At 49.1% G+C, this 15,304-nt stretch overlaps 1 protein-coding gene across 1 annotated transcript in view; it reads right to left on the reverse strand.

The window, feature by feature from the left end:
- Positions 1-12,837: 12,837 nt before the first annotated feature.
- ky (kyphoscoliosis peptidase) overlaps positions 12,838-15,304 on the reverse strand; it is a 48,048-nt gene continuing 45,581 nt past the window's right edge. Inside the window, exon 7 of the mRNA XM_052017695.1 lies at positions 12,838-13,745. Coding sequence (XP_051873655.1) covers positions 12,838-13,745 — 908 coding nt within the window. The remainder of the gene's footprint in view (positions 13,746-15,304) is intronic.

A 15,304-nucleotide genomic window follows, 5' to 3' on the forward strand; every position in this document is an offset into this window, starting at 1 on the left:
ACAAGGCAGTTATACTAAACCATGTCTGATCAACCCCAGCTGGAATAACAGAGCCACTGCTTCTTAAGAAGGACATCAAGGTTTTGGAGGTTCTACAAAATAAATTCACCAGAATGGGGAAATTGAATAACTATATGAAGTATCCAGTGCAGTAGCAGGCCATGTGATTCAACCAGTCTCTGCTGCGGCTGTCTTCCACCAATATCTCCCATTACATCTAACCATTGTGTAAAAACATTTATTACTTTTATTAGTCTTGTATTTAATGTCTCCCAGGTGAAATACCCCCTCCACAACTGTCCAAGCATGCATGTCTCAACAGACTCTATCAAGTCATGTGTCTTCTCTCTCCCGATGAAAATTGCTCTGACCTGTTCAAACTCTCACAATAACACTCTTATTTATGGAACCATCCTTGTGAATCATTTTTGCACTTTTTATTACATTAAGTATCCATCTATACTAATCCCATTTACCAGCACTTGGTCTGTAGCCCAATATCCCTTGACAAAGTATTCATCTAGATACTACTTAAATGTTGAGTATACCTGATGGTCACCATGGACATGATGGGCTGAAGGGCCTGTTACTGTGCCGCATGACTCTGTGACTTTATACAGTCAAGAGCAGCAGGTTAGCATCTGCAGACCCATGCTTGTCAGAGCAAGAAGATGTAGGGCCAATTCCTTCTGTGGGCATGGACAAGGAATGAGCCCATTGAATGGGTTGGCAGCATGGTTGAGATATGGATGGTGAAGGGGAAACCCACAGGTCAGGTGATGGTAAAGGCAGGAAGGCCACAGGTCACGTGGAGAGGAGGTGGAGACCTTGCCATGGAGGACCAGTCTCAGGATGGCCAGTTGTGAAGTTGACCAGAGGACAGGTCACATTGCAAAAGCACAAGTCATTGAAGAAGCTAGCAGCTGAGAGGACAGCACAGTAGTATGGCAGGTAGAGTCTGTCTCACAGCTCCAGTGATCCACGTTCGATCCTTTGGTGCTGTGTGGAGTTTGCACGTTCTCCCTGTGGGTTTCCTCTGGATTCATCCCAGGCAGGTTGTAAGTTAATTGGCTACTGTAAATCGGCCCTGGTGCGTAGGTGGATGTAGGACGGGGGAAGTGGGGTTGATTGGTATGGGAGAGAGAATACGTTACAGGGAAATGTGGAAGAATGGGATTAATGGTTTAAAAGACATTTGGACAGTTACATGGATAGGAAATGTTTAGAGAGGCCAAATGCAGGCAAATGGGACTAGCTCAGGAAGGTAACTTGGTTGTCATGGACAAGTTGGGACAAAGGACCCGTATTTGTGCTGTAAAACTTTTTGACTCTATGGAATTGCTCTGAGAGGTTTCTGTATGGCTAACTATGTTGTAATATAAAGGTAGTCACTGCAGGCATAGGGAGGTAATGGACCCACCTGTGGTGTGAGGTGGTGTCAGAGGATGGAAATGGGAATGCTCCCTGGAATAGTGATGATGATGACAGGTGTGAGGCAACTATGTTGAATGAGAGAGCAGCAATAAACACATGTATTTACTGTAGTGAGTCAGTCTGTGATGAGACAAGATTTTAAATAAAAGTATTTTCATCATCTTCCCCTCAGGAGACCTGGGCCGTGTGATACACCTTGGGACACACACTCGTATCCCGGGGGAGATGGACAGCTAGTGTCTGGCAGGGATTGTTAGGTCCCTTTACTGTAGTTTTGAGCTGTAAGTGGGTATGGATGGATGGAATGACTTGGACTGAGTGATTTGGAGAGGATCACAGCCTGGGGCACTGAGGAAATCCAAGAGCTCTTCGTGCCTGTGCAGGTCACCAATCAAGTGGGCAAGGGAAGCACCACCAGGTGACGGATACAGGAGAGACCAGAGGTACAGGCTGCAGCTCAGGTGAGCCAGCTACTGAAGCAGTGAGTCAATAACTACAATGAAATGGCCTGAGGAAGGAAATGAGATTGAGGATTATTGTGAAGTTGTATCTCACTGAGTGGAAGGTGAAGTTCAGAAACCACATGAAACATGGTTGACTACTTAATGCTACTGGAAGAAGAAAAGCTATCTGTCGTTAAGATGTGCAACCTAACTAAATGGAGGCATGAGATGAAGCTGGATGTTTCACAGACACAGAGATTGTCTTGGGAAAAGACTGGGACAGAAATCAGCTGGACGGGAAGTGTCAAATAAGAATTTCCAATTGCATGTTGGAGGACCCTGCAAGGTGAGAGGTCTTGTAGAGAAGAAACTGCTCAAGAGGAAGTTCAGTTTGCATTACAGACAGAGAGATATTGCAGGAGGCAACTCACTGAGGATGCAGAAGGATTTGTTATAAATCTCTCTCACAAGACAATGCTGGCTGACCTCTAGTCAGTCTTTAAGGTGCAATAGGTATTAAAGGTAAAACATGTTCCTTTGAACCATGCCAACGACGCCAAACATTTTCTGTTGACATTTCAGGGAGCCTGGGCCACTTTTAAAGCAGAATGATAGCAGTGGAGTAAGTAAAGGAGGAAAAGCACGATGCATGTATGTGACCCTCAGAGTGATTTGGGATGGTTTGCTGGAGTTGACACTCTTCACTTATTGGATCTGGTGCCTTGCTCTGTCCATGACAGAGTTCTACTGCTGGAAAAGTTAATGGAATAAAACATTGCTTTTGGCTTGGAGGTTTATGTCCTGATTATGTCGGTGGTTATTATCTGACACTGGTGAAGTACTTAGTCTGCCATATGATTTAATCTCTCAACACATTCACCTCAAATTCCAGTGTTACAAAATCTCCCAGATGTGGCAGACTATTCTTACTGTTTCAGGATTACAACAAGCCTGTGTATTTAATCCAGCACAACGGTTTAATCAGCATTAATGCAGAAAGGATCGAGCTAGACTGCAGACCACGCGACACTTTAAATGACACAGAACTTCCAGTACATCAGTTTATGATCGGCAGTGAGAGGCGAAGGAACGGAGAGAGTCGAAGACTAATGAAGCGATAATTGCTTTTTATCTTAGCGTTCGAGGATAGCGGGGAGTGACTGCGCAGGCATGTGACGTCACTCGGTAGCGCACGAACAGTTTAAAAAGAAGACAGCCATATCCAGCGGGCAGCATCAGAGTGGGCAGCTGAGTGAGAGGGAACAGAGTGGTTGGGCTTTGGCTCAACAGGCTTAGGTGAGAACGGGGTAAGAAGCGAGATTTATAGAGCGGGGGTAAGTTACGTTTATTTATCGTAGTTGCATTAGACAGTGCCATAGCAGTATGCATCTGGGATTAGTGTTATGTTTGGAGTGTCAGAAGTGGGCACCCTGGGAGACTACCAGCCTCCCCGAGGACATCTGCGCAAAGTGCATTGAGATGCGGCTCCTCAGGGACTTGGAGCTGCAGCTCGATGACCTTCGGTTGATTAGGGAGAGTGAGGAGGAGATAGACAGAAGCTATAAAGAATTTGTTGAGAGTACCTCTGTGGCAGTCCCCCTCAAAAATTGGTATCTCATTTTAGATTCTGTTGGAGAGGATGACCTGACAGAGGAAGACCATGGCAAACAGGAGTTTGGCACCGTACCTGGTGCCGTGGTCCAGCGGGCAAGGAGAAATACAGTGGTCATTGGGGATTCTATAGTGAGGGGAACAGATAAGAGATTCTGCGAGCCTGACAACAGTACCCGGATGGTGTGTTGCCTCCCTGGTGCCAGGGATGTCTCGGACAAGGTCCAGAATATTCTGAGGGGAGAGGGTGATCAGCCAGAAGTCTTGGTACATGTAGGTACCAATGACATAGGTAGAAAAAGAGGAGGTCCTGACGGAAGATTACAAGGAGCTAGGAAGAAGGTTGAGAAGCAGGACCTCCAGGGTAGTAATCTCAGGATTACTACCCATGTCACATGCTAATGGAAGTAAGAATAGAAAGATCTGGTAGATGAATGTGTGGCTGAGTGACTGGTGCAGGGAGTAGGGCTTCAAATTCTTGGATCATTGGGACCTTTTTTGGGAGAGGTATGACCTATTCACAAAGGATGGGCTACACCTGAACTCCAAGGGGTCCGATGTCCTGGCAGGAATGTTTAATATAGCTGTTGGGGAGGGTTTAAACTGATTTGGCAGGGGGAAGGAAACCAGGATGTTAGGATAGAGAAAGAGGTATATAGGAGCAAGTCCAAGACAGTGTGCAGTGAAGATGGAAAGAAGGACAGGCAGGTGAAAAGACAGGATAATTTGCTGAACAATAGAAATGCAGCAAAATTGGTAGCAGATACACGTCTAAATGTACTATATTTAAACGCACGTAGCATTAGAAATAAAGTGGATGACCTAGTGGCACAGCTACAGATTAAAAAATATGACATTGTAGCGGCCCGTACACACAGGACTCGAACCGCCATCGGCGGCCATGGGCGGACGCGCGGGAGCGCGTTGTGAGCGAACCGCAGGGCAGGCCTTCCGGCAGGAACCTTACGTCACGTCCACCCCACGTGGGCCCGGAGAGGCTCTCTGGTACTTCGGCGCGTGCGCATTTTGTCTGAGTGAGTAAAGTGTGTTTTGAATTCAACCTCACCGTCTCCGAGTTTTTCTTCGGAAACGTGCCACGTCCGGCTATATTTGGTGACCCCGACACTTCCAGACGGCATCTGGAACCTGCGACATGCATTCCAACGACTCACTCAACGCAGTCTCGCTCAAGCTCCCGACTTTCTGGGCCGCTCAGCCCCACGTTTGGTTTAAGCAGGCTGAGGCCCTGTTCAGTCTCAGAGACATTACAGCCGATGCCACATGGTACTACTACATGGTCAGCGTGCTCGACCAGGACATGGCAGGCCAGATTATTGACTTCCTGCACCAGACACCAATAGAGGAAAGGTACGCTAAGATCAAGGCAATCCTAATCCATACTTTTGGACTCTCCTGCCATGACCGAGCCGTGCAGCTCCTGCACATGGATGGCCTGGGCGACCACAAGCCATCTGAGCTGATGAACAATATGTTGGCGCTCATGGACGGCCATAAGCCGTGCCATCTATTCGAACAGTTGTTCCTCAAGCAACTGCTAGAGGACATTCGCCTCCTCCTCGCGGCTGAAGATTTCAGCAACCCACGCAGGCTCGCGGCCAGGGCGGACATTCTGTGGCAGAGTAAACAGCGGGGAGCAGCCTCTATCTGCCTAACCACGACCGCACAGCCCAAGGCCAAGACCCCACAACTGAAGCCGCTGAGACTCACGGGGGACAAGGATGAGGTTTCGGACCACTGGTGTTTTTATCACCGGAGACGGGGATTATCCGTTGCTCGGACAGCCCGTGGGCATCCCCGCTGCACATGGTGCTCAAGTCCGCAGGAGGTCGGAGGCCCTGCGGGGACTACAGAAGGCTCAATGACGCCACGACCGCTGACCAATACCAAGTGCCTCACATCCAGGATTTCATGGCGAACCTACACGAGGCGACCATCTTTTTGAAAATCGATCTGGTCCGGGGGTACCATCAGATCCCCGTGCACCCCGATACTGTACCCAAGACAGCCATCATCACCCCTTTCGGGTTGTTCGAATTCCTGAGGATGCCTTTCGGCCTCAAGAATACCACCAAGACTTTCCAGAGGCTCATGGATTCAGTGGGGTGAGGCCTGGATTTCGTCTTCATCTACTTAGACGATATCCTGGTGGCCAGCAAGTCACACCAAGAGCACGTGGCATATTTGCGCCAACTCTGCCAACTCCTGAGCGACCACGGACTGGCAATCAACCCGGTGAAGTGCCAGTTCAGGCGGACGGAGATTCACTTCTTGGGCCACAGAGTCAATCGGCATGGCGCCGTCCCTCTACCGGACAAGGTCCAGGCCATCTGCTGGTTTCCCAAACCCAGCAGGGTCAAGGACCTGCAGGAATTCGTGAGGATGGTAAACTTCTACCATCGTTTCGTGCTGCCGGCAGCACGCATCATGAGGCCCTTGTTCGGTCTAATGGCCGGCAAGGCCAAAGAGGTGGCATGGGACGCGGAGTCCACGGAGGTTTTCGAGCGGGCCAAAGAGGCATTGGCGAAGGCGACCCTCCTGGTACACCCGAGAGTCGATGTATCCACGGCGCTCACAGTCAACGCTTCTGACACGGCAGTCAGCGGAGTCCTGGAGCAGCTCGTCGAGGGCCAGTGGTGACCGCTCGCCTTTTTCTGCCGACACCTGCGACCGCTGGATGTTAAGTACAGCGCTTTTGACAGGGAGTTGTTAGCGCTCTACCTGGCTATCCGGCATTTCCGGTATTTCCTCGAAGGAAGGGATTTCACCATGTATACAGACCACAAGCCCCTCACCTTCGCCCTTGCAAAGGTATCGGACCCATGGTCGGCTCGGCAGCAGAGGAACCTCTCCTTTATTTCGGACCTCACCACAGACGTCCGCCACATCGCAGGGAAGAACCACATGGTCGCTGACACGCTGTCCCGCTCCCACATTCACTCACCTTCTCGTCCCCAGGGATCGACTACACGGTGCTGGCGGAGGCGCAACAGGTGGACACCGAGATCCCGGCTGACCGTACCGCCGTTTCGGGACTCCAGTTGGAGGACATACCTGTCAGCCCGACAGCGGCTCGGCTCCTGTGCGACACGTCTACTGGCAAAGCCCGGCCCGTGGTACCAGCAGCATGGAGGCACTGTGTGTTCGACACGCTACATGGTCTGGCCCACCCGTCCATCTGGGCATCCATCAAATTGGTAGCAGACAAATTTATCTGGCACGGTTTGCGCCATCAGCGGCCGTGGACAGACGCGTGGGAGCGCGTCGTGAACGAACCGCGGGGTAGGCCTTCCAGCGGGAACCTTACGTCACGTCCACCCCACGTGGGCCCGGAGACGTTCTCGGGCGAGTTTTGTCTGAGTGAGTAAAGTGTGTTTTGAATTCAACCTCCCCGTCTCTGAGTTTTTCTTCGGAAACGCGCTGCGTCCGGCTATAACATTGTGGCAATCACTGAGTCATGGCTTAAGGAAGGCTGTGAGTGGGAACGAAATGTCCAGGGGTACACAGTGTATAGGAAAAGTAGGCAGAGGTGGTGGTGTGGCCCTGATGGTTAGTAATGATATAAAATCAATAGAGAGAAGGGACATAGGGTCAGAAGAAATGGAATCCTTATGGGTGAAGCTAAGAAATGGCAAGGGTAAAAGGACAATAATAGCAGTTAAATATAGGCCCCCTAACAGCAGCTGGGATGTGGACTATAAGTTACAGCTAGAAATAGAAAAAGCGTGTCAGAGAGACAATGTCAAGATAATTATGGGGGATTTTAACATGAAGGTGGATTGGGAAAGCCAGGAAGCCAGTGGATCTCAGGAGAGCGTGTTTGTGGAGCATCTATGGGATGGCTTTTTGGAGCAACTTGTTGATGAGCCCACCAGGGGATCGGCTGTTTTGGATTGGGTGCTGGGTAATGAACCGGAGCTGATTAGGGAACTAAAGGTAAAGGGACCATTAGGAACTAGTGATCACAGTATGATTGAGTTCAGTTTCAAATTTGAAAAGGAGAAGCTGATATCAGATGTGTTGTAGTGGCTAGCTACACGCTACGAAATGAAGACACAGAGTCGCTGGTTTCAAAATCAGAAGTCGAATATCGACCGGGGCGCGGTGCGCCTTTAATAGCCGAAAGCTTCCCACGCTACAGTTCCCGCGCTGACATCATGCGCGGGTCACCTGACCTTCCCGCGCACGGGCATTCCCAGCCCAACGCTGGGGAAGAAGAAGGGCCCCACGCCATCTTGGATCGGGGCCTCCAACAACGTCACGATGTCGGGAGCCAGTTCGATGCCGGTGCGGTGAGTCGCTACATAACCCTCCCCCCCAACCGGCAATACCGTCGCGAAAACCAGAATTAAATAAACTATGACTTGGGTGGCCTGCCCCTGCGCCACGCTTGCTGTACCACCATGGGTTGGTCCAAGTCTAAATGAGCCAGCTTCAGCCGGTCAACCATAAACACCTCCTCGCGCCCCCCAGTGTCCAGCACGAACGTAGATCCATTGTTCCTGACAACCCGGAATGGCCCTTCGTATGGCCGTTGCAGCGGTGATCGGTGCGCACCCCTCCTGACGAAGACAAACTTACAGTCTTGGAGGGAAGTCGGCATACGGGTCGGGACCTGTCCGTGTCGCGATGTGGGAATCGGGGCCAGGCTTCCAAGGAAATTACAGTGACATAAAAGAGGAACTAGCTCAAATTGATTGGAAAAGTAAGCTAGTTGGAGGGACAGCAGAGCAGAACGGAATTTCTACAAGAAATAAGGAAAATGCAGGATAGATATATTCCAAGAAAAAAGAAGGTTATGAATGGAAAAATGGCACAAATGTGGATAACGAGAGAGGTTAAGGCTAAAATAAAAGCAAAAGGGAGGGCATACAAGGAAGCAAAAGTTAGTGGGAAAACAGAAGACTGGGAAACTTTTAAAAACTTACAGAAAGAAACTAAGAGGGTCATTAGGAAAGAAAAGATGAATTATGAAAGGAAGTTGGCAGATAACATTCAAAGAGATACTAAGTTTTTTTTAAACATATGAAGAGTAAAAGAGAGGCACGGGTTGATATAGGACCAATTGAAAACGGTGCGGGAGAGATTATAATGGATAACAGAGAGATGGCAGAGGAACTAAATGAGTATTTTGCATTGATCTTCACTGTGGAGGACATCAGCAATATACCGGATAGTCAGGGGTCTCAGGGGATAGAACTGAATTCAGTTAAGATTACTAGAGAGAACATGCTCAGGAAGCTAAATGGACTAAAGACAGATAAGTCTCCCAGACCAGCTGAGGTGCACCCGGGTTCTGAAAGAGGTGGCTTCAGAGATTGAGGAGGCATTAGTGATAATTTTCCAGGAATCAATAGACTCCGGCATGGTTCCGGAGGACTGGAAGGTCACAAATGTAGTTCCGCTGTATAAGAAAGGTGGGAGGCAGCATAAAGGAAATTACAGACCTATTAGTCTGACATCGGTGGTGGAAAAGTTATTGGAATTGATCCTCAAGGATGAAGTTATGGAATACCCAGAGGTGCAAGGCAAGATAGGCCCAAGCCAGCATGGTTTCGTGAAGGGAAGATCCTGCCTGACCAACCTATTGGAGTTTCTTGAGGAAATCTCAGGTAGGGTGGATAAGGGAGAGGCTGTGAATGTTGTGTATTTAGACTTTCAAAAGGCCTTTGACAAGGTGCTGCACAAGAGGCTGATTAATAAGATGAGAGCTCATGGAATTACACGTAGGATATTGGAATGGGTGGAGCATTGGCTGGTAGGCAGAAAGCAAAGGGTGGGAATAAAGGGATTCTGCTCTGGTTGGTTACCAGTTACTAGTGGTGTTCCGCAGGGGTCGGTGTTTGGGCTACTTCTTTTTACCTTGTACATTAATGATTTGGATGATGGAGTAAATGGTTTTGTGGCTAAGTTTGCAGACGACACCAAGATAGGTGGAGGAGTAGGGATTATTGAAGAAACAGGAAGGTTGTAGAGAGACTTAGATAGTTTAGGAGTATGGGCAAAGAAATGGCAGATGAGATTCAATGTTGAGAAATGTGCCATTGTACACTTTGGAAAAACAAAGAAACGGGCAGATTATTATCTAGATGGGGAGAAAATTCAAAGTACAGAAGTACAAAGGGACTTGGTGGTACTTGTGCAGGATAACCTAAAGGTTAACTACCAGGTCGGATCGGCGGTAAAGAAAGCGAATGCTATGTTGGCATTCATTTTGAGAGGTATAAAGTATAAAAGTAAGGAAGTGTTGATGAGGCTCTATGGGGCACTGGTGAGGTCTCATTTGGAGTACTGTGTGCAGTTTTGGGCCCCTTATCTTAGGAAAGATGTACTGATGTTGGAGTAGGTTCAGAAAAGATTTACGGGGATGATTCCTGGAATGAAAGGGCTTACTTATGATGAACGTTTGTCGGCTCTTGGACTGTACTCAATGGAGTACAGAAGAATGAGAGGGAACCTCATAGAAACATTTAGAATGTTGAAAGGACTGGACAGAGTAGATGTGGCTAAGCTGTTTCCCTTGGTGGGTGAGTCCAGGACGAGAGGGCACAATCTTAGAATTAGAGGGTACCAGTTTAAAACAGAAATGAGGAGAAAGTTCTTTAGCCAGAGGGTAGTGAAATTATGGAATTCTTTGCCATGTACAGCTGTGGAGGCCTGATCATTGAGGGCGTTTAAGAATGAGATTGATGGGTATCAAGGGATATGGGGATAAGGCTGGAAATTGGGGCTAGATAGGAATAGTTTTAGTTTAGCTCATGGAGCAGACTCGATGGGCCGAATGGCCTACTTCTACTCCTTTGTCTTGTGATCTTGTGATCTTGTGACATCATGAATACATGGTGTGCATCACAACAAAAAGGTCAGAAAGTTGCAGCATCTGAAAAAGCCCTCGCTGTTGGTTTGACAGGTGGTCACTGGTGACCATATACTCCCAAGACCTGACACCATAGGGTGATGCGTAGGCACTGCATCATTTAACAGGATCATATACTGAGGGAAGATCCATTACTGAATCACACGCAGAGCACATGACAGAACCGTAGGGAAGTACGCCACAGAAACAGGCCCTTTAGCCCACTGAGTCTGTGCTGACCACCAACTACCCATTACACTAATCCTACATTAATCCCATTTTTTTCCTCACAAACTCGACCAGATTCTACCACTCACGTACACACTAAGGACAATGTACAATGGCTAATTTCTACCCACCTGCACATCTTTGGGATGTGGGAGAGAGAACATGGAACTCCACACAGACAGTATCCGAGGTGAGGATTAAACCTGTGTTGCTGGAGCTATGAGGCAGCAGCTCTGCTAGCTGCACCACTGCACTGCCCACAGTGGGTGCACTGTGGGTGTTGCAATTGGATGGGATGTCAGAGGAGGAGGAGCTGGTGAAGTACTGCCAGTGCACATGTTAGTGCAGCAGCCCTGGGTCTTCTGAACACGTGCCTCGTAGTTGCAGTGCACCCGGCAGTGCTGTCAGTGGGTGGAGAGGGGTTAATGTGTTGGGGCAGTGACCAGTGGCATCCCAATGCATCAACATTCACTTCCACCGAGCCCTTGGTTACAAGTCACTGGGCCATTGGATGTTGGCAGATACTGAGGGAGAAGGGTCAGCAGCAGAGCTGGGGAAAAGGATGGGGACAAGAAGCACCAGGGACAGGAGGGGGGGGGGTGTCAATGTGGCCAACAGTGGCGGGGGCACGGGGTCTCCGGCAGGGCATAGGGTTTCGGAATGGCAGCCCAGTTGATGGAGGTGGTGGGGGATGGCAAAGGGGCAGGGTCATAGATTGGACAGCTGAAGGCAATCAGGCAGCAGAAGGCATTGAGGGGTCTGTTCAGAGTGGGGTGGGAGTGAGGGGGGTGAGGAATTCTTGTCATGATTATCCTGGGTCTGACTATGGATGAAGACCATGCTGTCTCACCAGGGGTCTCTAAGAACCTCCACAGGACAGCAAGTCCAGGGTCCCCTCCAGTTAAAAGTGACTGATCTGGAAGTCATTCTGAGGTCACCAGGAAGTCTAACAGCCACAAACCTCTGGTCAGAGTGCAGAAACCAGATCCTTCCCAAGTCAAGGGTTCCACCAACTGATGCTCCGCCCGTGCTGCCGATAAATTTCCTATTACAGCCGCAGAGCAATCTCAGTGCACGCCCAGACAGCTCACGAGGTTGATCGCTGAAACTGTGCCTAGCGCTTGTCCTTGCTCCACCAATCCACTCCCTTCTCCATTCACTGTGTCCAGCCCTCCCTCCGCCCACTCACCATCCCTCCCTCTGCCCTCTCTACTCATCCCTCCGCCCTCTCACTCCATCCCTCCCTCCGCCCTCTCTCCCCATCCCTTCCTCTGCCGTCTCCATCCCTCCCTTCGCCCTGTCTCTGAGGCTGGACACCATTCACAGCTTTGCTGTTCCCTCCATCCTGCCCACCATGTGTTGCCCTTCCCTCACACAACCTGCCCCCGGTTTGGTCACCCGCTCTATGTTTTTGTTTCCTCTGCTGTCTGCAGTTCCATCCTCCTCCTGGTGGGTTCTCGCCGTGTGCTCTTCACGTAGGGATCATCTCATCCCTTGCTGCTTGACTTCCCAGTGTGTTACCCCGTCCCCACCACACCACCCCCCAACCCGTCCTCCTGTCCTCCACCACCCTCACCCTCTTCTTCCCCACCACCCTTCACCTTCCTGTACCCCTACTGTCACTCCCTTACCCTCCCGTCCCCCACCACCTCTCACTCTCCTCTTCCTCACCATCCCTCACCTTCCTGTTCCCCCACTGTCCTGATTTAAATGTTCCCTATGTGGCCTTGTTCCTGTGCTCCTCCGGTCCTGACCCTTGCCTTGCTCAACTTCCCTCCCCAAGCCTCTCTCCGCTGGTTTACGATGCTCCGTTTCTTGGTCACCAGTCCGAGTATCTCCTCACGGGACCTCAGTGACCAACCCCTGAACTCCCTCGGGCAGCTTCAACACGCCAAGGGCAAACTCTCACTTACGTTAATTGGCCGCATTGTTCTCCACACCACAACATTATAAAACATTTCAAAAGTAATTTATTAGCTCTGAAATATCTTTGGATATTCTGAAGACATAAAAGGCAAATTCAATTTCTAATTCTTTCTTTTTTGAGGGTCCAGATGTTAAATGAAGAGCTTGAATGTAGTCTCCAGTCAGCTGTAGTACCCCGTAAAGTTTCAGTGAAGGGGAGACCACACCACTAAACATATTCATTACCTTCAGACAGACTAATATTTTTAATTTTTTTATTCCAACCGGCCTCGCTTTTGCCACTGATGGTAACTGTCAGCACCGTTGTAACGCCACTCAATGTTATGTGCCTCTCACTTCATACTGAAGGGCAAATGTAATCTTGTTGTCAAACATTTTGTCCGACACCCCCACGTTGAGGTGCTTGACGTCCTCGGTGTTGCAGACGCCCTCCCAGTAGCCGTCTTTGCTCATGTTGAGTGGGCACGGTCCCTTCCCATACACCTGAACTTTCCTGACATGGGGGATTTTGAGCTTGAACTTGACCATCTGGTTTGGGGGTAGGGTGCCAGACAGAGGCTCCACCAGTTCACACCCGTCCGTCCAGGAGCTGAAGATCTTGGGGAAGCCCGGCCAGTGGACATTGCGGTTGGCACAGGAGATTAAATATTCGCAGACGTGGTCATGTGTGGGGCTGCGGCTCGCCTTGTCCTTGGCAAAGATTGCAAACACATAGAGGCCGGACTGGGGGAGTTGGATCTTGAACTCCACCCAATTGCCGAATTGGGTTTTGAAGACATGGTTCCTCATGACCTCATCTGACAGCTTGACCTCATCGCAGGAGAGCTTGCTGGCGAAGCTCAGCTCCTTGTTCACCAGAAAGCGCACAGCGCACTGGCCATCGTTGCAGTAGATGAGGGGCTCGGGGTGTGAAGGCTGGAGCAGACCTTTGGTCTCCGTGAGCCAGCTGGGACCCATCGGGTTGTGAAACGCCTTCGGCAGCTTGAAGTTTTCATCCACCGACTCGCATTTAACTAAATAGGAACAAATGAAAGAGTACGTCTCCTCTTCGGAGTCCCACAGTTTAGCGTACACCTTTAACTTGTGGTCTCCTGTCTTCTGGGGCAGGACCTCCAGCTTCATGCCGTACCTGGTCAGGGTTATGATCGCACAGTCCTTCCTGTCGTCCAGGCTGTACATGAACAAGGTTGGGGAGTGCCCTTCCACGTTGATGATCACTCTTCCGTTTACTGTTTGAAATGAGTTAAAATTAGTTAAACATGTCTGCACCGATGACCCCTCTTGCCTTTCTGGTGGGTTTTGAGTAAAGTGGTAGGCAGGTTAAATCAAATCGTGTTTATTGTCATGTGCACAGGTAGGGTGAGTTCCATGACTAGTTGTGTGCCTCAGGGGTCAGTCCTAGGCCCATTGCTGTTTGTCATCTATATCAACAATTTGGATGAGAATGTGCAAAGCATCGTCACAAGGCGTCTCACTTTAAACCTATGACCTCTAAGATTCCCCAACCCTGGGAAGAAGACAGAATGCATTCACCTTATCTATGTCCCTCATGATTTTATACACCTCTATAAGATCACCTCTCAGTCTCCTACACTCCAAGGAATAAAGTCCAAGCCTGTCCAATCTCTCCCTATAAATCAGTCCCTCAAGTCCTGGCAACATCTTTGTAAATCTTTTCTGCACTCTTGCCAGTTTAATAACATTTTTCCTATAGCATGGTGACCAAAACTGAACACGATACACCAAATGTTGCCTCACTAGTGTCCTGTACAACCACACCATGACCTCCTAGCTTCTATGCTCAGTGCCCTGGCTGATGACGGCCAGTGTGCCAAAAGCCGTTTTCACCATCCTGTCTACCAAAGACTCCACTTTCAGTGAACCATGTACCTGAACTCCAAGATTCCTCTGTTCTACAACAGTCCCCAGGGCCCTACTGTTCACTGTAAAAGCTCTACCTTGATTTGACGTTCCAAAATGCAACACCTCACACTTATATAAATCAAACTCCAATCCTTGGCCTACTTACTCAGCTGATCAAGATCCCACTGTAATCCTTGATAACCTTCTTCACTGTCGGCGATATCACCTACTTTAGTGTCATCTGCAACCTTACTAACGATGCCTTGCACATTCTCATCCAAATTGTTGATATAGATGACAAATAGCAATGGACCTAGGACCGACCCCTGAGGCACACAACTAGTCATGGATCTTCAGTCTAAGAAACAACCTTCTGCTTCCTACCATCAAGTCAATTGTGTGCTCAATTAACCAGATCTCCCTGGATTCCATGCGATCTAACCTTCCAGAGCAGCTGACCATGTGGAACCTTATCAAAGGCCTTAATGAAGTCCATATAAACCATGTCTACTGCCCTGCCCTCATTGACTATCATGGTCACATTATCAAAAAACTCAATCAAGTTTGTAAGACATGATTTCCCATGCACAAAACCATGCTGACTAACCCTAAACAACCCATCTTTCCAGATGTACGCACATCTTATCCCTCAGAATCCTCTCCAGTAACTTACCTACCACAGATTATTATTCTATAGTTCCCAGGGTTTTTTTGCCACCCTTCTTAAATAAAGGCACAAGATTAGCCACCCTCCAGTCTACCAGTACCTCACCCGTGGCTAACGATGATGCAAATCTCTTAGCCAGGGCTCCTGCAATTTCTTCTCTAACCTCCCAAAGTGTTCTTGGAAAAGATGTGAGAAAAGAAAACAGTCTCTTGGATGAAACACCAAGGCTTTGACTCCCTTCTCAGAACATACAGTATT

The sequence above is a fragment of the Pristis pectinata genome, chromosome 6, assembly GCF_009764475.1.
Source record: "Pristis pectinata isolate sPriPec2 chromosome 6, sPriPec2.1.pri, whole genome shotgun sequence".
In the NCBI taxonomy this organism is placed as follows: Eukaryota; Metazoa; Chordata; class Chondrichthyes; order Rhinopristiformes; family Pristidae; genus Pristis; species Pristis pectinata.